Here is a 25,481-nt window from a genome sequence, read left to right as displayed (position 1 = left end):
CCATAGGAGACACTCATAGAGATGAGTGGGTTGAAGCTATGCAAGAAGAAATGCAATCCTTGCATGATAATCACACTTATGAGCTGATGAAGCTACCAAAAGGAAAGAGAGCCTTGAGGAACAAATGGGTGTACAGGTTGAAGTATGAAGAGAAAAGCTCAAATCCAAGATACAAAGCTCGATTGGTTGTGAAAGGATTCAACCAAAAGAAAGGCATAGATTTTGAAGAAATATTCTCTCCAGTGGTGAAGATGTCCTCTATCCGAGTGGTTCTTGGTCTAGCAGCGGTTCTAGACTTGGAGATTGAACAACTCGATGTCAAGACGGCCTTTCTACATGGTGAACTCGAGGAGGAAATCTATATGGAGCAACCTGAAGGATTCAAGGTTCCAGGAAAAGAAGACTTGGTGTGCCGATTAAAGAAGAGTCTTTACGGTCTCAAGCAAGCTCCAAGACAATGGTACAAGAAGTTTGAATCCTTCATGGTGGATTATAACTTCAAGAAAACCAATAATGATCATTGCGTTTTCATAAAGAGGTACGAAAGTGGCGACTTTCTCATATTATTGCTCTATGTTGATGATATGTTAATTGTGGGTCAAGATCGCAACAAGATAGCCGCATTAAAGAAAGATTTGGGAAGGTGTTTTGCGATGAAAGATCTGGGGCAAGCGAGACAGATTCTTGGAATGAAGATCACTCGGGATAGGCCAAAGAAGCTTTTATGGTTGTCCCAAGAACGATATGTTGAAAGGGTGTTGGAGAGATTCAACATGCACAAAGCAAAGCTGGTGAGCACTCCACTTGGTGGAAATTTCAAGCTAAGTTCGAAGCAAAGTCCAACAAGTGAGAAGGAGAAAGAGGAAATGAAGACTACCCCATATGCATCAGCAGTGGGCAGTCTCATGTATGCTATGGTGTGCACCAGACCGGACATTGCCTATGCAGTAGGAGTTGTGAGTCGCTTTCTAGCAAACCCAGGAAAGGAGCATTGGAAAGCAGTTAAGTGGATTCTACGCTATCTAAGAGGCACAACGAAAAAGTGTCTATGTTTTGGCAATGGAAAATTAGAGTTAAGCGGTTATACTGATGCAGATTGGGCTGGTGATAAAGACTCAAGAAAGTCAATATCGGGATATGTGACTACCTTTGCAGGGGGAGCTGTTTCCTGGCAATCGAAGCTACAAAAGTGTGTTGCCTTATCCACCACAGAAGCAGAGTATATCGCAGCAACGGAAGCGTGCAAGGAGATGTTATGGATGAAGAACTTCTTACTTGAGTTGGGAGTAAATCAAGATAAGTATGTTGTGCTATGTGACAATCAAAGCACCATTCACCTAGCAAAGAATCCAAGCTTTCACTCTCGCTCGAAGCATATCGACATTCGGCATCATTGGATTCGAGAAGTTCTTAAAGAGAAGCTTCTACATCTCAACAAGGTACACACCGATGAAAACTGGTCAGACTTTATGACCAAGGTATTACCGATCAAGAAGTTTGAAGATTGCTGCAAAGGCACGGGTATGGCAATTGTTTCGGGCTAAATCGGGAAGGGGGAGATTTGTTGGAGTTCCCTCCTTAAGCCCAAAACAAATCAAGCCTTAGTCCAAGAAGAAGAAATATCTAGAAGGAGAAGAAGAGTGTGGATTGAGAAGTGTGTTGAAGTGTTTAAGAAAAGAAGATGGAGAAGTCTCTAGAATTAGCTTGTAGTTACCCTCCACTAGTATAAATAAGAGTGTAGAGTCCCTTTGTAACATCATCCAAGAATCAAGAAAACAAAGAGAGAAAATATTTGTAAGAGAGAGTTCTCAAAACAAAATCTTTGTAAACCTTTTCCTAAATATAAAGAGTCTTCTTCTTAAATCTTTTAGTTGTCTAATCTCATCTTCATCTCATCGATATTGGGTAATATTCCCAACACTAACAAGGTAAGAATGACTTTGCTGAAACATTTCTGGAGAGGATGGGTTCGAGGTAATGCAAATACATTTGTGGATCACTGAACTTGCAAGTTTCTGAATGTTATCCTCAAGCAATTTATTGTTCTTTAGGATTTCAATTTATTGCAAGTTTCACTATTAAACTTGGTAACGAGTTCTTATTAATTAAAGTGACACAAAATACAAGACACTTAAGACAGTTGAATAAAAAAAGGTCGATACCAGGATCAAACAGTTGTCTGAACACCAAACCAAAGCAAAAAGCAAAAGTAAAATGTGAAATGTGAAATTCAAAATCCAGACTTGTAGATCAGTTTCCAATGAGGAGAGTCTGAACCTCAGACACTGTAGGTAGAGCTGGTATAGCTCCTTTCTTGGTAGTTGTAATGGCTCCACATGCATTAGCAAACCTAAGCACTTCTCTTAGACGAGCTTCCTCCTGTAGTTAAGAAAGAACACGGTCTATAATCAACACAAAGATTCAGAAAGCGCATAGACTGATCTGATATGTTACCTCGAGAATAGTGCTGTCATCAACAATGTTGCTAAGCAAGGCACCAACAAATGAATCACCAGCACCAGTTGTATCCACTGTGTTAACATGGAAAGGATCAACAGATCCATGGAAGCTCTGTAACCACACAAGCACAAGAACACAGCTTAAGTTACACTATTAAGTAAGACATGAAACTTAAAAAAAAAACATTTACCTTGGTGTAATATTTACAACCCTTTTCACCCAAAGTGACCAAGAGAAGTTTCAAGTTATCATGCCACAGAGACAAAGCTGTCTCATCATCAACGTTATCAGATCCAGTCAAAAACATAAGCTCATCATCACTGACTTTGATCACTTCAGCTTTGTCCCAGATGCTAAGAATCTGCTTCTTAGCCTCCTCCTTCGAGGGCCACAAAGGCAGCCTCAAGTTTGGGTCGTAAGAGAGCAACGCACCAGCTTCTTTAGCCACCTCCATGGCCTTCAGGTGAGCTGATCTACATGGCTCAACGATGAGGCTTATTGATCCATAGTGAAACACCTTAGCCTGTCACAAAAAAAACAATACAAATCAGAGCACTTCTTCAACCTAGCTTGAACTCCACGTTAGATTTATCAAGAACCGTTACAAAACCAAAACAAAACAGAGCACTTTATTAACCTAACTTGACCTCCACGTTAGGTCTATCAACAACCGTTACATACAATAGTTACTTAAAAGTCAACGTAACGTACAGATTTGATGAGATCGAGATTAAGCTCATCGGGACGGAGGAGCATATCGGCGCTAGGGTTCCGGTAAAACATGAACTCACGTTCTCCGTCGGATCTTAGCGTCACGAACGCGAGTGCCGTCCTAGCTCCGGTGTCAAAGTTGATTCCCTCGGCAGATACACCGTTTTGTTTCAAGATTCCGGCGAGCATGTGACCGAACTCGTCGTCACCGAGCTTTCCAACAAAAGCAGCGCGACCACCGAGACGAGAAACGGCGATAGCGACGTTGGCAGGTGCGCCACCGGGGGCCTTGATGAAGCCAGGAGCCTCGGCGAGTGAGACGCCGGAGACGGTGGGAACGAAGTCGATGAGCATCTCACCGAAGCTCACGATCAAGCTTTTCTCGCCGTTGGATGCTGCCATTTGTGGTCGGGGTGTGTTTTATCTGACAGTAGAGATTAGTTTTGGATATGAGAAGTGTTTGGAGAACGAAGGATCGCGTCGAGGGTTTATATACAAGTGTTAGGATCATTTGGTTTAATTAATTTAAATGAAAATTTAAAAGATTTATCTATTTTAAAATCGTTATTATCCGCATTACCGGAAAACGTATTTGGTAAGTAATTAATATCGAAATATTCGATTGGTCCGTTGCATAATATTAATTATGACCTTGTGAGATCAGTGATTGGTGCTTGGGACCAGCGTTACGTGTTTCACAAGGTTTACTATTAGGGTAGATTTACTTATCCATTGTTGGATAAAGATATCTTACCCTCTTTTAACGCCGATTATTTCATTTTTAGGATTACTTTCCTCTATTATACACATTTAAGTGGATATTATCTCATGTGAATTTCAAAAAAAAAAAAAATTCAAAGTATTAATGTGCGATTTTTATAAATTTTAGAAACGGGATTTGGTTTGATATAAATATATGATCCTTATCCAGTTATCCTTTTATTTTTGGAATTGCCGACTATTTGATTTCCTATTTCCCAAGTAATAAATACTCCATTGTTGTATTTGTCATTAATCAACGGATTCTTCATCCTTTAGACGTTAAAGTTCATAAACAGTCAAACTAATTGGTAAATGCTAAGTAACGGATAAGATCCAAAGGAAACGTATCTACTGATATATACAAAGAGGGTGTAGATAATTTGCAACATGGTATTTAAAAGCAACAAATAAATGACTTTCGTCATGAATTATCAATGAAATATTACAGAACAAAATTACAAAAAAAAAAAATTATCAATGAAATATTACAAAAAAAAACATATTAACTTTGGTAACCATGTATGTTTATGTAATTTGGATATTGAAAAAATTACACCAAAACAGTAAAAAGAACTGGCCTAGTGATACAAAAAAAAGTTGAAGGCTAGGAAATAAAATGGTTGTTAGTAAATATAAGGATGAATCTGTAAATAGAGATAATAAAAGGGTAGATCTGTACAATTACCAAAAGTAATGGACATACCGGTCTAACCGGTGCGTCTGTCGGCGAGAATCACGGTGTAAAAATCTAAAAACAAAAAAAAAACTAAACCAAACGAATAACAGGAATTATCAGACGAGGAGAAGCGCACCGGAGGAACCATAGAGTCGATCAACCTAAAGCTTAGAATGAACGGTGAGTTGACTTCTCTCCGATATTGACCCAATCATCTCTCGCCACGTCATAGGTTTATTGCGTCCCCAGTAATCCATCACCTTCTCTGTCTCTTCCCCATCGAAAAACCTAAATTGATCGCCGCCGCCTCCGATCTACATCCGCCGCCGGCGAATCCCCCGGAAAAACTTTACAAGTAAGATTCTTTATTCATTCACCGTCATTTTGTTCCTCTAATTGAAATTGGGTATCACAGATTTGAGATTTTGATTTGGGTTGAGATTAAAAGTCTCAATCTTTCGATACTTTTGATGATTTACACAACTCTCCATTGCTAAAAGATTGAATCTTTGAATAGCTTCATGCTTAGGCCTACGGGTTTCATTTAAGCTTTGTTTATTGTATTGTTGTGGAGTCTGTAGGCTGTAGTTATGAAACCACTTGTGTAGTTGAACTTTGTCTTCATGTCTTGAATTGGAAGAGTTTCAGTCACAAAGGTCTCTTGTAAGAGGATAAAGACTTGTTCTTGTTCTTTGCTAGATATCTGCTGTGTGTTTTGCTCACCTTATGATTGCTACTTGCAATGGTGTTCATCTTCTTGAACTCCTTTTGCTTGCAGTGGATTTCAGAATTGATAATGGTGATGCTGCTGCTGGGATGATGATGGGGCATAATGAAATGGGTGAAAGCTCCGGTCAAGCAATGATTGAGCAAGATGAAGAAAACCATAACGAGATTGGTGAACACTCTGGTGAAGAAATGACTCTTGAGCAAGATGAGAAAGTAGATCCGGACTCTATCCCTCTGGAAGTTGCAGATATGGCGGATGAGCCTTTTGTTGGACAGGAGTTTGAATCTGAAGCAGCCGCACACGGGTTTTACAATGCTTACGCTACAAAAGTAGGGTTCGTCATCCGTGTTAGTAAACTGTCACGGTCAAGGCATGATGGGTCTCCCATAGGAAGGCAGCTTGTTTGTAACAAGGAAGGGTACAGGTTGCCTAGCAAGCGGGACAAGGTTATTAGACAAAGAGCTGAAACAAGGGTTGGATGTAGAGCAATGATCTTGATTAGAAAAGAAAGTTCAGGTAAATGGGTGATCACCAAGTTTGTCAAGGAGCATAATCATCCTTTGATGCCTGGAAGGGTTCGAAGAGGTTGCATCTATGATCAATACCCGGTCAGTTCTTGCTCTTTTCATTGATCAGTATTCTCTATATTTTGCTAAATGAAGTCAAACATGTAATATATATTAGATTCAGCTATTGCCATTCTCTTACCAGTCTGCCTTAAATGTTCTGAAAGAATCAATCACTCTTGTTGGTGTTTCTGTGTTGTCCGGTCAATGTGGCATTGGTTCATGATTAGTTGCTATATGGTTTGATTCTGAGTTTGCTTGTTTCTCATTTGGTACTGCTAAAGGAACGAAGTTCTAAAGAGTTTGGTCTCCTCATTTGCAGAATGAGCATGACAAAATCCAGGAGCTGATGCAGCAGCTAGCTGCAGAGAAAAAGAGAGCCGCTACTTACAAAAGGCATCTGGAGATGCTCTTTGACCATATCGAACAGCACAATGAAGGCCTTACTAAAAGAATTCAACACATAGTAGACAATGTGAGGGATCTGGAACAGAGAGATCATCAACAGAACCAAGTATAGTCTATTTTTGGTCTCAGGTTCTTCCTTGTTCATTTTTCACCAGTTTGATTTAGGAGATAGATCTTCTCTTCTGTATTCCCTATATCCTCTCTTTTAATAAAGATTTTCCTTGTCAAAATACAAAAGAGCTTGCAATCGCCTTCAACAAAGTTTTGTTCTGATGCTGCATAGGCATAACTCTAGGGTGTTATCTTGCTTGAACCCTAACTTTAGATAGTTACTAAAAATAAGTCAATAACTAACCTATCTTCGTCCAATTCTCAACCTATTTGGCTTGTAAGAAAAGTCAAATATCTTTTTATCTAATTGTTCTTAACCATTCAGTTCAAGATTCATTGCATGACATTATTTACATAGGAGTAAAAAGATCAAAACCAGCTCTAATTTGATGATGATGATCTATTGTTAAATCCACCAGTTTTCATCATCTGAAGAAACTCCTTGTAATTGACTCTACCATCTCCATCTTCATCCACTTGCATAATCATCTCTTTACAACACTCTAGGGTTTTACCTTGCTTGAGTCCCAAGGAAGCCATCACAGACTTTAACTCCTCAACGCTAATAAACCCATCACCGTCTTGATCAAACACATTGAACGCATCTCTCATATCCTCTTCCTCTTTCTCTTCAACAATCGAACCGTAAAGAGATTCAAACTCGTGTATGTCTACACAACCATCTCCATTTGCATCCATCTTATGGATCATCTGGATCAGATCTTTGTCTGGCATGAAGATTCCTAGGTTCTCCAAGGAATCATTTAGCTCTTCCTTAGTGATGCGGCCGTCTCCGTTCTTGTCGAACATCTGAAACACTTGTTTCAGATCCACTGGGTCTGTCCTTGTCTGAGATTTTGGTTCCGGTTCTGAAAGTGGTGGTGGGATGTTGTCGTCGATGTACCAAGAAGGAGGGAAGAGAACTCTAAGCTTCTTGGGAACCAAATACAGAAGAAATGAGTTAATGAGGTTGTAGAGAAGAAAAACTCTCACCATAACTCCTGGACTTTGTTAAAGAAGAGAGAACAAAGAAACCAAGCTTTGATGTTTTTATACAGTTGGAGAGAAACTTGAAATGAAAATTGTCTCAAGGTTGTTTTTATACAGTTGGAGAGACAGATAGATAGAGATGTAGTTAATATTTAATAATTTGGCAAAAGATCTTTCTTACATAAAATCTTTTTTGGTAGAACCATTGATTCCATTGACACGTTACCTCTTTGCTTAGTTTTATAACCTTTGTTAGAGTTCAGAAAAAGAAACTAAAAATTAAATGAGTAAATCCAAAAAGCATTTTCATCAATTTCCAAGAAAAAGTGTGATAGAAGTATATTTTACTTTGATGGAAGTGTGATAAAGTTAACAAACGTATTTGTTACTTCTTGTTTTTTGTCACAAAAGTATTTGTTACGTTAGACTCTTTTTTTTTTTTGAACACTGTTACGTTAGACTCTAAAGTCTAAAAATACGCGTGAAGAAGGTAGAGGGTCTAAAAATGGAGGATTATTAAGTTTGTTTTATTTTTTACAAATAAATTAAAAGATAATTATTCATTTAGTTAACGTTAACGCGTTGTTATAATTGTTGGTGTTTGATTCTTGTCCCCATTTATTGCGTATTAGATTAAAACATGAGTAGTGGTTCACTAGCACATGCCACCAACGAGAGGCTGACGGCCGTTAGAATAGGTGCAAGTACTAATTAAACATTTAAGTTAACGTAGAAAAATTGGATCGAACGAAACACATGCAGTGGAACAAACACTGAATATTAAATCTAACGTATATTATTAACACTTTTGAATGTTAGTTACATTCGAAAATATATTTGAGGTGATCAAAAATTCGTTTTCATACACTTGTTTTATCTATTGAACCAGTATATTTTCTATACCTTTTGCACATTCTTTCAATCAAATGCATGCGTTTATGAAATACTTGTCTCCTAACACTTTTATGTTGTACAGTTCTCATTATATATATCTTGACTGAATAGTGTTTTAAATATGTTTTTAAGTACAACAAAGACGTAAAGACAAGTTTCCGGAAACTTAGTATCTTCCGGAGATTCTCTGACGGGGTGTGTCAACCTGTAAGGGTATTTTACCAAAAAAAAAAAAACCTGTAAGTGTATCTAATCACTCTTATGTGAGATTAACTCGTCTAAAAGTTGTCTTCCAGCTCATCCAAAGCCACTACCACTCATGATCCATAATTCTTATCATTTTTGTAATTATATAAGTTTTACCTAAATGCTGAAATAAAAAAAAAAATGAAAATTGAACTATACTAGAGGGTACAAGTTTTACTTACATCATCTCTGACATGATTTGATTAAAAAAATTATCGCTGGTAATTTAGAAGTTTTTTATTAAGATATCTCGAACAGATGGTGAATCTATTCTTGGTGTCTTGTGAAAAGAATCATGATATTTTTGTTATTAAACAATTAAACTACCAAGGACTACCTGAAATCAGGGGCAGAGTTAGTGCGGTGGAAGTGGGATCAGCTGACCCCATTTATATTAAAATTTTATTAAAAATTGTTCCCATTAAAAAAAGTTTCTGGCTCCACCACTGGCTGAAATTATAATGGAAGCTAGAAGGATTGAAATATTTTATTAGATCACAAAATAAACCATTCAATTATTGTTTACAAGATATATTATACAAACATTTGAAGTATCTTACTAGTGAAATTTTAACATGTATGCTAATTATATATTCAGTCAGCTCGGTAAAAAACATATTGTTTAGACTTCTTTTAGAAGCTGCTTAATCTAAATTTGAAATGTTTTTCGACTAATGATAGTAAAATTGCCTATAACCAGAATTTAGAAATAAACAGTAAACTAAAAACATTTTTGTAAATAATAGTATCTTCTTTTAAGCCGGCTTGAGGTTCCTTTCTATGATATAGTACTAGAAGGCTGCCATTATAGAATAGGTCCATGTAAATTGCACTGATTTTTTGGTATTTTGAAGGATGGGATGAAGCACTATTGCCTAAAAGCGGGAAAACAACCATTTCATATCCAATATATTGCAATATGTTTAATTCATACTCAACTTATATGGATGTGCTAAAACATACCTGAATTTTCAAAAAAATTCAAATAACATACCTAATGTTTATTTTCTTAGCCAAATCATACCCCAAGTCGCCACATCAGCTACCACATCATTAAATTTTGCTGACTTGGATACTACGTCAACTAATTTTGCTGACGAAGATACCACATGTACATTAAAAAAACAAAATAGTCATTTTATAAAAATATTTTTTTAGAAAATGTAAAATTTTATAAAAATTTATTATTTAGTGAAATTAACAAAAATAATTAAAGAATTAAATTTTAATCTTACATAAGAGATAGACTTGTAAATGTTTCGATCATATCACAACACCATCCTTATAAGAGTTATATATATGTTGTAATTATTCAAATTCAATGCTAGTATTGCAGTCGTGTTACTCTCGATTAATTATGGTTGTGTTTATTAAAAAAATTATGATACGTTAAACTAAATTCTTTAAATGTAAATAACATATTCCTGATTAATCAAGAGTAACACACTGCAAAATTTGATACATGACAACATATATAACTCTTATAAGAACGGTATCATGATATGATCGAAATATTTAAGGATATATTTTTTATATAAGGTTAAAATTTAATTATTTAATTAATTTTTGTTAGTTTTACTAAATGATAAAAATTTATAAATTTTCAATTTTTCTAAATTTTTTTTCTATAGATCAGCAAAATTAGCTGATATAGCATATAGACCATCAAAATTAGATGACGTGTCAGCTGATGTGACGACTGAGGTATGATTTGGCCAAAAAAATAAACATTAGGTATGTTATTTAATTTTTTTAAAAAATTCATGTATGTTTTAGCACGACCATATAAATCAGGTATGAATCGAACATATCGCGATATGTTGAGTATGAAATGACTGTTTTCTCTACCACAATCTCCACATGTATTCTCGTCTAATATTTTTAAGACTAGCTAGTGTTTCTCTCGGTTTGAGTCAGCCAACCACAAAGCCATTGGAGAGGGAAGAAGATTACAAGAGAAAGATAGTGTATAGACAAAGATCATCGAAAAGAAAAAGCAAGGAAAAAAGATGAAGATTACTTGAGAAATTCCTAGGGTTGAATGACTTGAATCTATATGCATATAACCAAGTGGTATTGGCCTAGTGGTAAAGGAGTTCCAGCTGGAGCTTCCGTTCTGGGTTCGATTCTCTTTGGCTACCCATAGACGCTTTTAAGTGGCAGTAAAATCTGGATTTCTATGGATCTCTTGGTGATTAGTCCTTGGGTATAGAAAGTTTTTGGGATCACACCAAGGTTATATAAAAAAAATCTATATGAATAACATCTCACAAAAACAATATTCTAATAAAAAATTGGCAGGGTCATATAGTGGGTCGTAAGAAGTAAATGGGTTTAAAGAAGGCCCATAAATTGCCAAAAGAATTTTGAGTTTTAATATTATTCAACACGCATATTCGAAGAGTCCTCGTAAGTGGGCTCTCCTGTCTGCTTCCTTCCCTGCAGATATCGAAATCTTCTCTCACTTTCTCGGCAAAATTCCCGGAAAAGCAGCAGGTATTTAGTGTTGTACCGCTTCTTCTTCCTCTTGAAAAGAACTTCATATTCTTTCGATCTAAATGGGTTAATTGTACTTCTTTGGTGAGTGTTTAGTCTCCTAGGTTTTGATGTTCTGTAACAGTAACAATTCTCTTTGCATAATTTTTCTATCTTTTTTCAGCTGAAACTATATGCTTTAACTCATGTTCCTAGATTTGTTAAACTATTATGTGAAAATTGGGGAGAAATCGTTTTATATTGATTCAAACTTGTGACCGTTGGGAAAGTGTTGAACTCTGTGTTGTATATCTCACTGCTTTGGTCTTTCTTTGTTTCAAACTCCTAAAAAGTGTATTGCCTTTTCTTTTTTGAAAAGGAGTGTGTAACGGTAACAGATGGTAAGGAGACAGGATGTGGATTTCTATCGCTGGTTTTCGAGGAAAGAGCTTCCGAGTTTGTGCAAGAAGTATAGTTTGCCGGCTAATAGATCAACCTTGGATATGGCTGAATCATTGGTTTCTTACTTAGAGGTATTTTCTTTTATGGTCATTAGCTTGAATGCAATCTGATATCATTAATATGCATCTTCATGTCTTTTTGGTTTGATAGTTAATGTGGTTACATGCTCTGTTGTTCTTCTGATGATTTTTCTTGTTTGGCACCTTAATCATGTGTTGTTGTATCTTAACAATTGCAGAAAAATTGTTCCAACTCGGTAGGATTTGGGATTCAAGATAGTTCAGGTGCACATTCTAGAGTACCAGCGAGTAGAAAAAGAGGTTTGACAAATTTTATATCTGTTGCTATAAGTTTTCTCTTGTCTTATGTTATTAAAACATTTATGTAGACTGGTTAGAATGTTTCTTGCAGATTCTTTTGGTAACGAATTGAATATAGCCAGAGGCGGTTGTTTTCAAGGTACAGTGGTTAGGGAACCAGACTTTATCCTTGGGGATAGTACACAAACTCAGGTTCGATTCAGCTTTTTAGAAAATATTCATATGCTTGAAACCGAGGCTCGCTTACAATTGCTTTATGGAATTGAAGTTATATCGCTATGATGTAGGATAGTTCCTGAAAGAGATTTATTGATATGATTGCATAAATGTTTTCTAGTTTCTCTGCCACTCTTCTGCTGGCTAATGTCCTCTTAAACGTTTCTGTGGGAATGCAGGAACGAAATGGTGGTTTGATTGATTCTGAATGTGCTCCTTCATATATGAGGAGACTGAATGAAAAGGGTCCACTGGATCCTCAGCTAGAAAACACAATGAAAGAGGTAGACAGTAATGATAGACCTAGTTTTGAGTTTCATGTTAGTTTGGAAGAGGGTATTAGCCTTTCAGTTGATCTTAATTTCAATCCATCAGACTGGATTAATAGCTTGAGAAATGAGGTCAATGTATATGACAGAAAATCTACACATTCTTCTGATCTTGGCATTGATAATGCTACACAGTGTAAGAAACAGAAGAGTTTGGAGCAAGACAAGGATGGGAATGCAAGGAGAGAATCATCTATTAATCAAGCAATGAAAGACAATACTCAAGTACCTCCTGATGATCATTCAAATGGTGGACGCTCTCTAGCAACCATACCCTGATTCTTCAGGACCTGGCCAGATTGCACCATCTTGTGCTGAATCGTATAGCAAAAGCTGCTGTGTTGACATGGACTGTGTTCGGGAGAAGTTGACAAGTGGTTATGTTATGGTTGCTGCAGAAGAGAAGCAGCCAGCTGGTGGTGATCTCCTTCCGCAAAATCCATCCATGGAGAGTTTTGAGAAGGTGGGAAACTCAAGTAGTGATATATGTCCAATGGAGCTGGTTCTGAGTTATCATCATTAGAAGCAGAGGCTTATCTCTCAAACCAGACGCGTTCTCCTCGCAAGACCAGTGGATCCTCAAATATCTCTTCTTCAGAGCTCATTATTGACAGAGAGTCCACTAGCTATTCTGAATCATTCAAGTTCCAGTACAGTGGAGGCAAGAACTGTCTGCCAGTGAATACCGAAGAGCAGGTGTGAAATATCTCCTTTACTATCTATTTTCTACAAGCATATTTGCCTTATCCTTTGCGTTGTTTCTTCTTTCACAGGAAAAGAGTGAAGTCTTAAGTGAGCAGGCAAGGTCCAAGTGACTTGTTTGAATGGTGAAACATCCACTGTGTTGTATAATATTAGTTCAAGTGATAGAGAAGGGCAAATGTAAAGATAGTCAAGGAGTGGCCTTTTTTCCTCGGACCAAGAGGTTTCTACCGCTGTTTTATTTTTGAGGTATGCTTTTGTGCTCTCTATATATATCATATGATTGAAGTTAATTGAATACTTATATGTTGTTGGCTTACACTTAGGACACCGAATATAAGGAGATTTCCTTTGAGAGCACTGGGTTGAATATCACTGAAGGGCTTTGCACTGACCTAGGGAGAAGTTAATTTTAGGTCAGTATGAAATTCTGCATTTGTGCCTCATCGTGTCTCACTCCAGTCAGTCTCCTCTTCTGTGTAGTTCCAAGGTTGTTGTAGATGTTCTCCTCTCTTTATCGAGTGAAAGGTGGATGTGAGGCGCTCCACCAAGAACCTATTTTCTTAGTTCAAAAGACTACAACCGTGGCGCTCGTTGGTAATCGATTGGCTTCTCCTTCTTGCTCCTGACGCCGTTTTACTTGGGTTTTGAGGACATCCCGCTGTGAAGGCATCTCCCGCATTAAGGCGGAGCTCTCTCTTGCCGATTTGAGTCGCTTGTTTTCGAGGAGTCATGACTCCTCCTGCGCTCCATTTCCCTTGTTCCCTAGCTCCGACAGTTGGTTTAGTGTGCCCTCTGAGTCTTTGCCGCATCTCATGTGTCGCGTGGCCGGTTCGGGAGCCAATTTGTACCGCCTACGCTTGACCAGTAACCCGAATTTCCATTGTCAGCAGCATCGATTTGGGTTAGTACTTTTATCTACTGTCGAGAAAGCTTGGGTTTGTTTGGTTGACGTCCTCCTCCAGTAGTGTTCCGGGGTGGGAGCCAGACACCTCCGTTGAAGCTGATTGGAGCCACTTCGATGATTGCTCGACTGAACTCTCCTTCAAGCTTTCTCTTGCTTCTTCAGGATTGCTCCAGTTATAGCAAGAAGCGCTTCGCACAGAGAGTCTCATTCTGTTGTCTCTTGTTCTATTGTGTCATATTAACTTCAAGCTTTCTATTGATAGAAGCTTGGACTTAATAATCTAGGTTCTTAAGGGTTTTTAAAAACTTTTTGCGGCTCCTTAGAATCAAATGGCTGTCTCAGTAGACCGTGGTTTCAGATTCATTTTGTAACCGAACCTTCATTACTAGTAATGACATTTACAATTTAGCAAAAATAAACACTATAGGAAATAGGAAACTTCAATTATCTACAAAAAAAAAAGTAATGTAAATATTTTAGTTGTATTAGTCCAAGAGAGATGTTTTCCCTGAATTTTCATAGTATCTAATAATATTGGCCTGTCTTGGAAAAAAAATCAATATTTTATACTTATTTTGATCTCATTTTGAACATGCCCGTGGAGATAATACTAGTAGATAATAAATCCTAAACCAATGGTTGGATTAAGGAATCATCTCCCAAAAATTCTGGAATAAAAGTTGAACACATAACGAAAAAAGTCCAAAAAAAGAATGGTATTCCTAGGAAACAAAAGGCAAAAGCCTCAATATGATTTGATGGAACTCTATACGTGAGGAGAAACATAGATCCCACCATATGGCTGATATGCCCGAAGAATGTGACACACATCTGGTCTTTAAAAGACGCCCTCACGGCAATTTCCAATAAACCAAACACAAGGTATAAGACAGAGGGGCCTATGACATGGAAAAACAGGACGACATCAAAGCCGCCCCTTGTATAGAAAATCTGAAAAGTTAGCAAAGTGAATGCTGTGATGATCAAAATATGCATCACTATTGAGTAGACTACTCCCGAAGTCATCCTGCAGTTTACATGAAATCAAGACATGTATTAAAATCAAATAGCTTTTAAATAAGAGATAAACAAAAGACACTCACCTGAGGATAAATCTTAGTGAACGTTTCCACATATCTTGTCTCTTTACAAGAAAGTCATCCATCTACAAAACAAATTAGAGGTAAAACATCAAATTAATGACTATCTTAGTTAAACCCTAAAAATCAAAAGAAACCCCAAATTAACCCTAAAACCCAAAAGATAAAAGCTTATCAACTAACTCTCCGGCAGGAGTATAGGGACAGCAACAGACAGCAACAAAAGAACTGACGGCAGTGACTTAGAGACGGTAGTGCAAGCCCCTGTTCTGAAGTTTGATGAAAAACTAGGCATCATAACCTACGTATTTATATATAAATAAATATTAAAAAGTGAAAAGAAAACAAATAGGAAAAGGAGTTGTCGACCGACATATGAGGACTTTTAAATTTTGTAATAAATTTTATAATTTTTTATAATTCTTCAAATTATATTTACCACAATGAATCAATGATTAGGGAAAAGTACAGTTTCTCTTTATCAGAATTACGTTTTATAATTAGAGTATTGTAACCATAGTTTTGCAAGTATTTACCCTCTCTTCAAACAGATTTGTTTGGCAGCTCTACCCTCTGATCAATTTTCTCTCGGCATTCCTAAGCTGCTTATACTTTGAATTACTGGATGATAGATTTACCGGAAGCTTGTGCGCCAAGTAACAGAGGTGATGCATAAGAGACTGTTGTTGTGGTTTTCAGAGTTGAGTTCCAGCCACTGAATTGGTAGATGTAGTTTCGTGAGTCGTGACCAGACCGGTGATGGTATCCCACCAGACTCCAATTGAATTAGTCAGTTTGGCTGCCACCGCTGGAATCAAACTCGTTCTTGAACTGCCTAATGCCTTCTATATGGTTCGGACGGCAAGCAACAAGACTTACTATACTTATCATGACAAACAGACTCATTGGACTGGATACGTTTGTACTTTGTAGCTCTTAGTGTCTTTTTTATTTCCACAAACTAGCATTGTTTTTTGTTTCAAAGCTAGAATATGAAACCGGAATGTATGTATATTATAATGTGTTTGACCACAACACTGAAGATTATTGGGGGAAAGTGTATCTGAAATCAGAACTAATGCTAATGCAATTATTCGTAATCCTGCTGTAAATTACAGGGATATTTATTATGAAAAAACCTTTGAGCAAAGACTGGTAGCCTCAATAAGAAGCCAGCAAAGGAAATTGATTCAGTAGCCCTTAAAAGAGTTCAAAACACACTATTTCTCCTTCAAGGTGGATAGATATCAAAGCCAAGTTAACGCAAACAAGAATGTGCTTATTCAGCGGCTTCAAGTGCAGAAGCTCCAGAGATAATTTCGATAAGCTCTGTGGTAATAGAGACTTGACGAGTACTTTTGTAAGTGAGGGTGAGAGGGTCAAGCATTTTTCCTGCGTTTCTGCTTGAGCTGTCCATGGCAGACATCATACCTCCCATCTCACTACATGCATTCTTCAGCACCGCATTGAACATTACCTAAAACAAAGTTTAAGAAAACCTTATATGTTTAAACACCGTTCATGGTTACTTACACAAGAGAACTGGAACTCGGCAAGATTCTCTTGAATTATGAGTAGAAAACCAAAAATGAGTTGAAAAAGTTGATGTTTGGATGGTTCATTTTAGGTATTAATCATGAAGCTAGTAAATATGTAACAGGTTGATAGTGTCAAACACATTTGCAATGTACTTGGAGCTAGTGTGTTGACAAGAATCATTCTTTTAACTTGAAGGGTTAAATTGGAACTTCAATGCCGCCATTGAGGCTTGCCGTCAATGGGATCACCTTGTTCATCATCGCAGCTTCAAGATTCAGTTTTACACTCTAAGCACGATTACCTGAAAGAAGCCAATATAAGATGATAGGTATCATGTATATAGTTTAGATATCGTTAGATACTATTCTCTGTATATTCCCTGGAATATCTCACATGTACGTTGTATATAATATCGTATCAATACAATTATCAGTTCAAGGGAAACAATATTACTTACATGGTATCAGAGGATTCTCCTTCCTGAACCTTTTACGCAAATTCCCAACTCTTTTCTTCTCCTTCTTTCGTCTTCTTCTTCTCTAAATATCTTTTTCTGTACTTCAATGGCCGCCCCTGCTGCTGTTGCTCCTCTTGATCGTGTGTATGGTGTCACAAACATCAAGACACATGTTCCGCTTCTCCTAGATCTCGATGATGGGAATTATGATGCTTGGCGTGAGTTATTCATGACCCATTGCCAAAGCTTTGATGTTGCAGGCCATCTAAATGGCACTCTGCTCCCAAACAACGATGATGATGAAGCTTGGACAAAACGTGATGGCGTTGTTAAGCTTTGGATCTACGGAACCCTCTCCAAAGATCTCTTTCGCAGCACGTTTAAAACTGGTGGGACTGCTCGCGAGATCTGGATTCGTCTTGAAACCTTCTTCCGTGACAACAAAGAAGCTAGGGCCGTTCAACTCGATCACAAGCTCCGTACGCAAGAGATAGGTGATCTCACCATTCATGCCTATTGCTAAGAGCTCAAATCAATTGCTGATCTCATGACCAATGTCGATGCTCCGGTCTCCGAAAGAACATTGGTTACCTATCTGCTCAACGGACTCAACGCGAAGTACGACAACATAATCAACGTCATCATGCATCGTCAACCTTTCCCGACGTTTGATCAAGCGCGTTCCATGCTGCTCTTGGAGGAGGAGCGACTAGGATAAGGCAAAAAGACCTCGCCTTCTTCTTCTTCTGCTAAGGTTCTCAACGTCACCACGAGCCAACCAGAACAGAAATCAAACAACTCAAACTTTCAGCAACGCAACTTTCAAAACAGAGGAAACAGAGGCCGTAACTGCGGTAGAGGTCGCTCCACCAACAATCAACAACGACAGTTCTTCAATCAATGGAGCGCACCGTACTGGCAAACAGGATATCCAATGTGGCCACAACAACAGTTCAATCCATGGATGTAGCTATCCCAGCAGTCGCACCCACAGCAGGGACTACTCGGCCCGCGTCCTCAACAACAGCTCCTAGTACAAGGACCACACAACAACGCCGGTAATCAGCAAATACCCACCACGGATTTCGCCTCAGCCTTCAACACGATGACCCTAGTCGACCCCGCAGACGGCCAGTGGTATATGGATTCAGGCGCAACTGCTCACCTCACAAATGCGGCAGGTAATCTTAAGTCTGATTTTAAAAATAGCATCGGAAAAACAGTCATTGTTGCGAATGGTGGTAAGATTCCAGTTAGTTCCTCCGGTTCATATTCTTTTCAAAATCATTATCGTCCTCTTTCTCTAAAATCTGTTCTTGTTACTCCGTCAATTTTAAAAAATCTCTTTTTTGTTCGTCGTTTTACTAAAGACAATTCTTGTTCTGTTGAATTTGATCCTCTTGGTTTCTCTGTGAAGGATCTTCAAACTCGGAAGATGATTCTCTGCAGTGATAGCCCAGGAGATCTATACCCGCTACTTCCATTCAACAATAAAGCGGCATCTCAACCTTCTGTTTTTCTTACTGCTTCTTCTGATATTTGGCATCGTAGACTGGCTCATCCCAGTGAACAAACTTTGAATTCTTTGCTTTCTTCTTCATTATTATCTTGTAATAAACGCGATGCCTTTCATTTGTGTTCAGCTTGTCAAATTGCAAAACATACAAAGCTTCCCTTCACTATCTCAAAATCGACAGCCAAAGAACCATTTGAAATCATTCACTCAGACTTGTGGACTTCGCCGATACAGAGTTTAAGTGGAATAAAGTATTACGTTCTCTTTCTCGATCAGTACTCCCACTTTCTCTGGGTTTATCCCCTGTGGTATAAGCATGAAACTTTTTCTAAATTTCTCCACTTTTCCAACTATATTAACACTCAGTTTGGAAAGAATATAAAGTCATTGCAGTGTGACGGTGGAGGAGAGTTCGATAACTCTAAGTTTCGTGACTTTTTCGCGCAAAAGGGTATAGCCTTCCGCTTCTCTTGCCCTCATACTTCGCAACAGAACGGAAAATCTGAAAGAATGATACGTACTATCAACAATGCAGGACGTAGCCTTCTCTTCCAAGCTAATCTACCATCCTCTTTCTGGGTAGAAGCTCTCCACACGGCAGTCCACTCTTAATATCCTACCGTAAAAAACAATCGGAAACAAAACTCCTTTTTCGGTACTTTTCCAAAAGGACAGAACTTAGGTTCACCCCCTAGGGTGAACCTTTAAATTTACCCCACCCTTTATGACCAATTAAAGTGACACATAGATTATTAATTAAAAAACATTAAATTAAATAAAAAATAGCTACAAAAAATAAAAACGCCAGTTTCTCTTGTAAATCAAAGGTATAAACTTAGAACCTATATCTTGAGATTATGTTATTGTTTCTTGTAAATATTGATACGTGTTTAACTTTCTAAAAGCTTCAGTTTCTCTTGCAGGTAGTCCTATTAATGAATCAATTGATGTATATTGTCACTCAACCACAAATCCTAAACAATCTAAAAATTTTATTCTTAGCAGCCGAAAATTTTCTTTTTCCATTGGATTAACACGATTTCTATATAGGACGAGACATATGAAATTTAATGTTGTCCTTGCTTGGCAATTACTTTTAGTAAGGATTAAGGTCATAAGGTACAAAAATTAGATTGTTTATGCCAAAGTCTATGTAAATAAAGAATAAAAGTTGCACCAAAATAAATTAATACTCCCTCCGTTTCAATATAGATGATGTTTTAGAAGGATTATTTTGTTTCAATTTACATGAAGTTTTGAGATTTTAAGGTTAACTTTAACTTTATTGGAAACTGTTCAACCAATTAGATTTTACCGTCTTTTTAATAATTGGTTAACTGATTTTAAAAAAGTAATTTTCTTAATCTTTGTGCACTAAGGCAAAACATCAAGTATTATGAAACGGAGGGAGTAATAAAGAATAAAAGAAAATTTACAAAAAAAAAAAAACACAATTCATAAAAAAGAGAGAGAGAGAGAGAGAGAAGTAGCAATCACAATTTATAGGGTTATCTTAAATCTATGGATTTGAAAAACCATGAATGTTAACCCATTCAGCTTATTTGGTTTAGCCGTCTAGGTTATCCTTGCACCAACTTGTTCCAGACTATCCATGGTCCAACTGGAATATTTTTGAAGTAAAATTTTCATCAATGCTTAATTCCTGTACATTCTTCAAAATGTTTGCGAGTTAGAATGAAAAAAAATAAAGAGAGTATTACATTTCATTTCATTCCATATCATTTTATATTATTCTACAAAGATAAGCGACATTTATTTGAAAAATCATTCCACATCCAAAAAAGTTTGGAATAAGTGGAATGCTGGTTCCATTCCATAAAATTCCAGAAATAATTGTTCATGTTGTTCCGTATATTCATTTTCCAAGTTACCAGTTACAGTCCCAGTATCTTCTAGACCATGTCTGAGATATGTTGTTCCTGAAAAAACATATTTCTAGTTGTTTCTTTGCTGTTTAGGGTGGTCGACTGTCGCACATATGGAAGCCACTGGCTTCAAGCCAGAGATCAGTCCAGACATTTGTGACAGCTTCACATTTTCGTTGTAATTACGAAATTATTGCAGAATTTTTATTTATATATTCTTAGAACTAAAACAGCAGATTTGCTGCTTTCTCTTAGAGACCTTATTGTACTTATGATGACGAGTCTCAGTTGAGTCTCAGGCTAAGCACATAACTTTCTTACTGAAGTTGTGTGAGGCAATTTGTCGAACACTTGGTGACTTAAACCGAGATGTTATGTTTCTGCAAGGTCTTGGTTCTCTTCCGAAATGGCCTGTTTCCGCTCATTCTGAACACGTCTTCTTCAATCTCGTCTCGAGAAAGAGCGACCCTGAGACTGTGACTCTCCTTCTTTACATTCGCAATTCTCCTCGGCTCCATCGCTCCGACTTGTTTCTGATTCTTCACATTCGAAGCTCCTCCGCCGGGAACACACCGTTTCCCTTCCTTCCTCGGCCGCAGATTCCAAGTCCTCTTTTCCTCTCTCCGCGGCGGGTATCATCGGGTTTCAGGTGATCGTGCTCGGATGACGGCGCGAATTTATTAATTTTTTGTAATTTAATAATTGAATTTTTAAATAAAAGAATAACGAACAGTCTTAATTAAAACATAAGGTCTGAAGAGAGAGAGAGGATATAATTTAAAACATTTATTTTAACGAACAGTAGTTACAGTATTCATGACTCGACTAATCTAAATTATATCTAAAATCATAGATTTAACTGTGATAAAAATATATAATTTTATAAGAATAAATATTTATTTTATAAATATAAATCATAGGACAAATATATAATTTTATAAGAATAAATATTTATTTTACTATGATTCTTGTAGAAGATATTGCAGAGACTTGGTGTAAAATCTCTAGTGAGATTCACATCTGTTTCCAAGCAATGGAAATCGACTATCAAATCAACATCCTTTGCGTCAAGACATCTAATCCGAGCGCAGACACGAGATCCAGATATCCTTCTTGGCGGAGAGCCTCTCCATGTACCAAAACCCTATTCTTATCTAAGGACTTTGGAGTTAGGATCTTCAGAATTTAAACAGAGCAATATTATTCCCAAACATGATCAGAGACCTTGTTTCATTACCGGAAGCTGTAATGGTCTTGTTTGCGTCTACCATGTTCCGAACTTCATCTATCTCGTCAATCCCGCCACTAGATGGTGTCGACCTCTTCCCAAGGCTAAGTTTTCAAAAAATTAACCGCATTAGACGAAGTCTAGATAGTAAGCTTTCACTATCTTTTGCTTGATGAATTTTCTCATACATATTTTATTGCTTAATTAATTGTTTTACTCTCCCGTGCATATAGGTAATAACAGATGTGATTTTCTAGGGTTCGGTAAAGACACTATGACAGGCAAACACAAGATGGTTTGGTTATATAACACTTTAGAATTAGACCTAGATGGTCAAATTACATGCGAGGTTTTTGATTTTGCCACTAATACTTGGAGACATGTGACTGGCTCTACACATCGAATTCTTCTTAAAGCTCCGGTATATTTAGATGGATCAATTTATTGGTTGACTCAAATATATAATGGAGAAACAAAAATAGTTTATTTCGATTTTTACACAGAGGTTTTTCAAGTGATGGCGGCAACTCCAGTTGTTCATGCATCTTCTTATTGCATTGTCATATTCAGTCTGAATAATCATCTTTGCTTGTCTGAGAAGAAAATCAACAGTCAAGAGATATGGTCATTGAATTCGCACACGATATGGGAGAAAACTTACAATATAAATCTAAGCCTGTTTGGTGGCTTAGATTTTCCAGTGATACCGGTAACACTTATAAGCAAAACAGAGTTACTACTTTTTTTTCCCGTATGCCAACTATCCTTGTTTAACAGTGCAAAGAATAGGTTCTTCGTATTCTTCATATTACAGTTCTGTTTCTGGTTTTTATATAGCTGTTCCTTTCATTCCAAGCTTGATCTCTATTTAGTTGAAGATTTTAAAGTTATTTTTCATTTTTTTCCAACTTTTTTCGGTGCAATACATATTATTAGATATTGAATTAATATTCCAAATTAGTTATCATATTCTAATTGATACTCACTAACTTCCTTGCTATAGTGTCTTTTTATATATCATCTATAAGAGATTTAAGAGTATATAATCGTTAGCGAAATTCCTCCATGTCTTCTACGATATGTACGTGTACGTAGGAATGTAGGATGATAAGGAAACCCATATCTATGACATGATAAATATAAAGCTTAACCTGGAGTAGCCTGATTTTTCTTTCCAGTATCTGTGAGTAAACTAGAGATCACGTCGGGTGTTATTAGTTATGATAATCTAATGTCTATCGTCTGTGCAACAAACGATGTCTCACAGTGATGTATCAACGGGACGATCAAAGTTCATCAGGTTGGAGAACTATTTGTAATAATATAAGTAGAATGATTCAATATGTATATGCATAGACGACCAGTTATAAAATCACTACTATATATAAAACGCTGGTGAGCAAGATTTTTTATCTTCTTCCACTAACTGCGATGAAAAAGGCAACATATCAGTTTTTGTTATATGCAGTTTAATCTATCAAATTTAGTAATTAATATAATTATGTGCAGTTTGAATCTTGCATACGGAGAAGAAAAAAAAAACCAACAGGAGATATTGTCGTTAAGCTGATGCAATGCATGGTGGGAGACTTGTATAAATTTAAGCATTGCATGTTGCCGGTCATGGTTTTTGGTTTACAAGAAAACAACGTTACTACTTCATTACCCCTTTTACCAATGATCAGAGGTTGTCTAATACAAGCTACTAAACATCTGTATTATTAAAAGAGAAGTACAGATTTGAAAATGTTCTTACTTCATTAATTAAACTCCTTTTTTTTTTGCTTGTCTTTTTTTCAGTTGCATTTATGAAATATCCTAAAACGAATAAAACTGCCTAATTTATTATTTGTCTTTTCAGTTACATTAATGAAATATGCTTAAATGAATTTAAATTTCCTATTTTATTGTTTGTCTTTTTCAGTTACCTTAATGAAATATCCTTAAATAAATTTGGACATAATGTCATTTAATAAACCAAAAAAACTCATGAGTTATCCTTACGTGCATAATTTTAATAATAGAGATTTTTAAAAACGTGCATCATTAAAATGTTACCTAAAACATGCAGCACTAATATATAATATGCATCAATAAAACTAGAATTTGACTCACACAATTTTAAGGATATTATTTTCAGTTGATTAAATTTAAAAATAATTATTTATTCAAAACATATTTAAGAATGCCCATGTTTTTAAAAATTATATGATATTATTTGCTCACAACTCATTTGTCATTTGATAAATTGTTAGAAAGAAAATTTTAGCATAATATAACTCAGTTGTCATTTGCTAAATTTATGGTTTTTATTTATATTTTTTATTATTTAATTATAATATTTTCATTTTATATTTGAAAGATAAATGAATTTTCTTTCAAACAATATTTTTGTAAATGTATTTTTTTAAAAATAATCAATTAAAATTGTTATTATCATTGAATATCATTATTTTTGACATAATTTGAGTTTTTCGTTTACATCAAAACTTATCATATTTTAGGATAATTTTAATTTAAAATATAATTTTCATATTTTTCAAACAAATTCTAAAAATATTTTTTAAATATTTTGTTATAATTGTTAAAAAAATATTGAGTTGCATTTCAAATAAAAATGTAAAGATATTAAAAATATTCTAATTAAAATATGTAAAATTTAATATAGTTTTAAGGAAATGGTCAAAATAAAAACAATTATACATAAAATAATCATGATTTTTGTTAACTGGGCAGATCATTATTTATATGATATCGCACACGAAAGAAAAATTTCTGTTTTTAAAATTATCTAATTAACTCTATACTCATTTTTTAATATTTTTTATATGATATCACACATTCGTAAAAAATAGATAGTTTAAGATGCAAAAAAAAAATATTTACTTAATGAGTATAATATGAACGAGTATTACAAATACATCATTTAATAAAATAAATAATTTAAAACTGAAAATTCATACACGCGCTGGCGCGCGGATCATGGTCTAGTAGCTTCTTATTTTGTAAGAGTGTAGGTAGAGTTGTTCAAATATATGTATAATCTAAACTAACAAAATAAAAAAAATCCTCAACACAAGTTCTATCATTAAAGTTACAAATTCGATACACTACAAGTAATCTATATTATTAAAAGAGAAGTATACATTTGAAAATGTTTTTACTTCATTAATTAAACTCCTTTTTTTTGCTTGTCTTTTTTAGTTGCATTTATGAAATATCCTAAAACGAATAAAACTGTCTAATTTATTACTTGTCTTTTCAGTTACATTAATGAAATATGCTTAAATGAATTTAAACTTCCTATTTTATTGTTTATCTTTTTTTTTTTGACTCACACAATTGCACAGATATTATTTTCAGTTGATTAAATTTAAAAATAATTATTTATTCAAAAAATATTTAAGAATGCCCATGTTTTTAAAAATTATATGGTATTATTTGCTCACAACTCATTTGTCATTTGATAAATTGTTAAAAAGAAAATTTTAGCATAATATAACTCAGTTGTCATTTGCTAAATTTATGGTTTTTATTTATATTTTTTATTATTTAATTATAATATTTTCATTTTATATTTGAAAGATAAATGAATTTTCTTTCAAACAATATTTTTGTAAATGTATTTTTTAAAAAATAATCAATTAGAATTGTTATTATCATTGAATATCATTATTTTTGACATAATTTGAGTTTTTCGTTTACATCAAAACTTATCATATTTTAGGATAATTTTAATTTAAAATGTAATTTTCATATTTTTCAAACAAATTCTAAAAATAGTTTTTAA

The 25,481-nt window shown here is 35.6% G+C and overlaps 6 protein-coding genes across 13 annotated transcripts; 3 read left to right on the top strand and 3 right to left on the bottom strand.

The window, feature by feature from the left end:
• Positions 1–2,076: 2,076 nt before the first annotated feature.
• LOC106404813 (probable fructokinase-4) lies at positions 2,077–3,663 on the bottom strand. Its single transcript, XM_013845480.3, has 4 exons — positions 3,172–3,663; positions 2,651–2,983; positions 2,455–2,571; positions 2,077–2,379 (listed from the first exon to the last, which is right to left on the bottom strand). Exons 1-4 carry the CDS (start codon positions 3,571–3,573, stop codon positions 2,251–2,253), a joined length of 981 nt encoding a protein of 326 aa, XP_013700934.1. The 5' UTR covers positions 3,574–3,663; the 3' UTR covers positions 2,077–2,250.
• A 935-nt stretch (positions 3,664–4,598) lies between these two features.
• On the top strand, positions 4,599–6,605 carry LOC106402848 (protein FAR1-RELATED SEQUENCE 6-like). Of its 3 annotated transcripts, none has more exons than XM_013843647.3 (3): positions 4,599–4,964; positions 5,388–5,947; positions 6,228–6,605. In XM_013843647.3, coding segments are annotated over exons 1-3 (759 nt in total). In that variant the 5' UTR covers positions 4,599–4,963; the 3' UTR covers positions 6,426–6,605. The 3 variants fall into 3 exon arrangements, with proteins under 3 accessions (XP_013699101.1, XP_048616922.1, XP_013699100.1); XM_048760965.1 differs by lacking the exon at positions 4,599–4,964 and adding an exon at positions 5,009–5,272; XM_013843646.3 differs by lacking the exon at positions 4,599–4,964 and having other exon boundaries at positions 5,279–5,947.
• Positions 6,606–6,707: 102 nt separating this feature from the next.
• LOC106402849 (calmodulin-like protein 4) lies at positions 6,708–7,619 on the bottom strand. Its single transcript, XM_013843649.3, has one exon. The coding sequence runs from the start codon at positions 7,418–7,420 to the stop codon at positions 6,806–6,808; it is 615 nt and encodes a 204-aa protein (XP_013699103.1). The 5' UTR covers positions 7,421–7,619; the 3' UTR covers positions 6,708–6,805.
• A 3,322-nt stretch (positions 7,620–10,941) lies between these two features.
• On the top strand, positions 10,942–14,386 carry LOC106402992. Of its 6 annotated transcripts, none has more exons than XR_007325153.1 (9): positions 10,943–11,050; positions 11,409–11,562; positions 11,730–11,811; positions 11,903–12,003; positions 12,207–12,311; positions 12,492–13,052; positions 13,130–13,307; positions 13,385–13,474; positions 13,542–14,386. XR_007325153.1 is itself a non-coding variant. In XM_048760966.1 (5 exons), the coding sequence occupies exons 2-5, from the start codon at positions 11,428–11,430 to the stop codon at positions 12,633–12,635; spliced, it is 747 nt and encodes a 248-aa protein (XP_048616923.1). In that variant the 5' UTR covers positions 10,942–11,050; positions 11,409–11,427; the 3' UTR covers positions 12,636–13,053. The 6 variants fall into 6 exon arrangements, 1 of the variants encoding a protein (XP_048616923.1); XR_007325154.1 differs by having other exon boundaries at positions 11,889–12,003; XR_007325150.1 differs by having other exon boundaries at positions 10,942–11,050; positions 12,207–13,052.
• A 200-nt stretch (positions 14,387–14,586) lies between these two features.
• LOC111207303 lies at positions 14,587–15,581 on the bottom strand. Its single transcript, XM_048760967.1, has 3 exons — positions 15,253–15,581; positions 15,069–15,130; positions 14,587–14,992 (listed from the first exon to the last, which is right to left on the bottom strand). The coding sequence occupies exons 1-3, from the start codon at positions 15,361–15,363 to the stop codon at positions 14,593–14,595; spliced, it is 573 nt and encodes a 190-aa protein (XP_048616924.1). The 5' UTR covers positions 15,364–15,581; the 3' UTR covers positions 14,587–14,592.
• A 1,586-nt stretch (positions 15,582–17,167) lies between these two features.
• On the top strand, positions 17,168–17,584 carry LOC106403837. The gene has a single exon (XM_013844618.1). The coding sequence runs from the start codon at positions 17,168–17,170 to the stop codon at positions 17,582–17,584; it is 417 nt and encodes a 138-aa protein (XP_013700072.1).
• The last annotated feature ends 7,897 nt before the right edge of the window (positions 17,585–25,481 follow it).

The sequence above is a fragment of the Brassica napus genome, chromosome C6 (assembly GCF_020379485.1).
Source record: "Brassica napus cultivar Da-Ae chromosome C6, Da-Ae, whole genome shotgun sequence".
Classification (NCBI taxonomy): domain Eukaryota; kingdom Viridiplantae; phylum Streptophyta; class Magnoliopsida; order Brassicales; family Brassicaceae; genus Brassica; species Brassica napus.
This window is presented reverse-complemented; position numbering and strand designations above follow the sequence as displayed.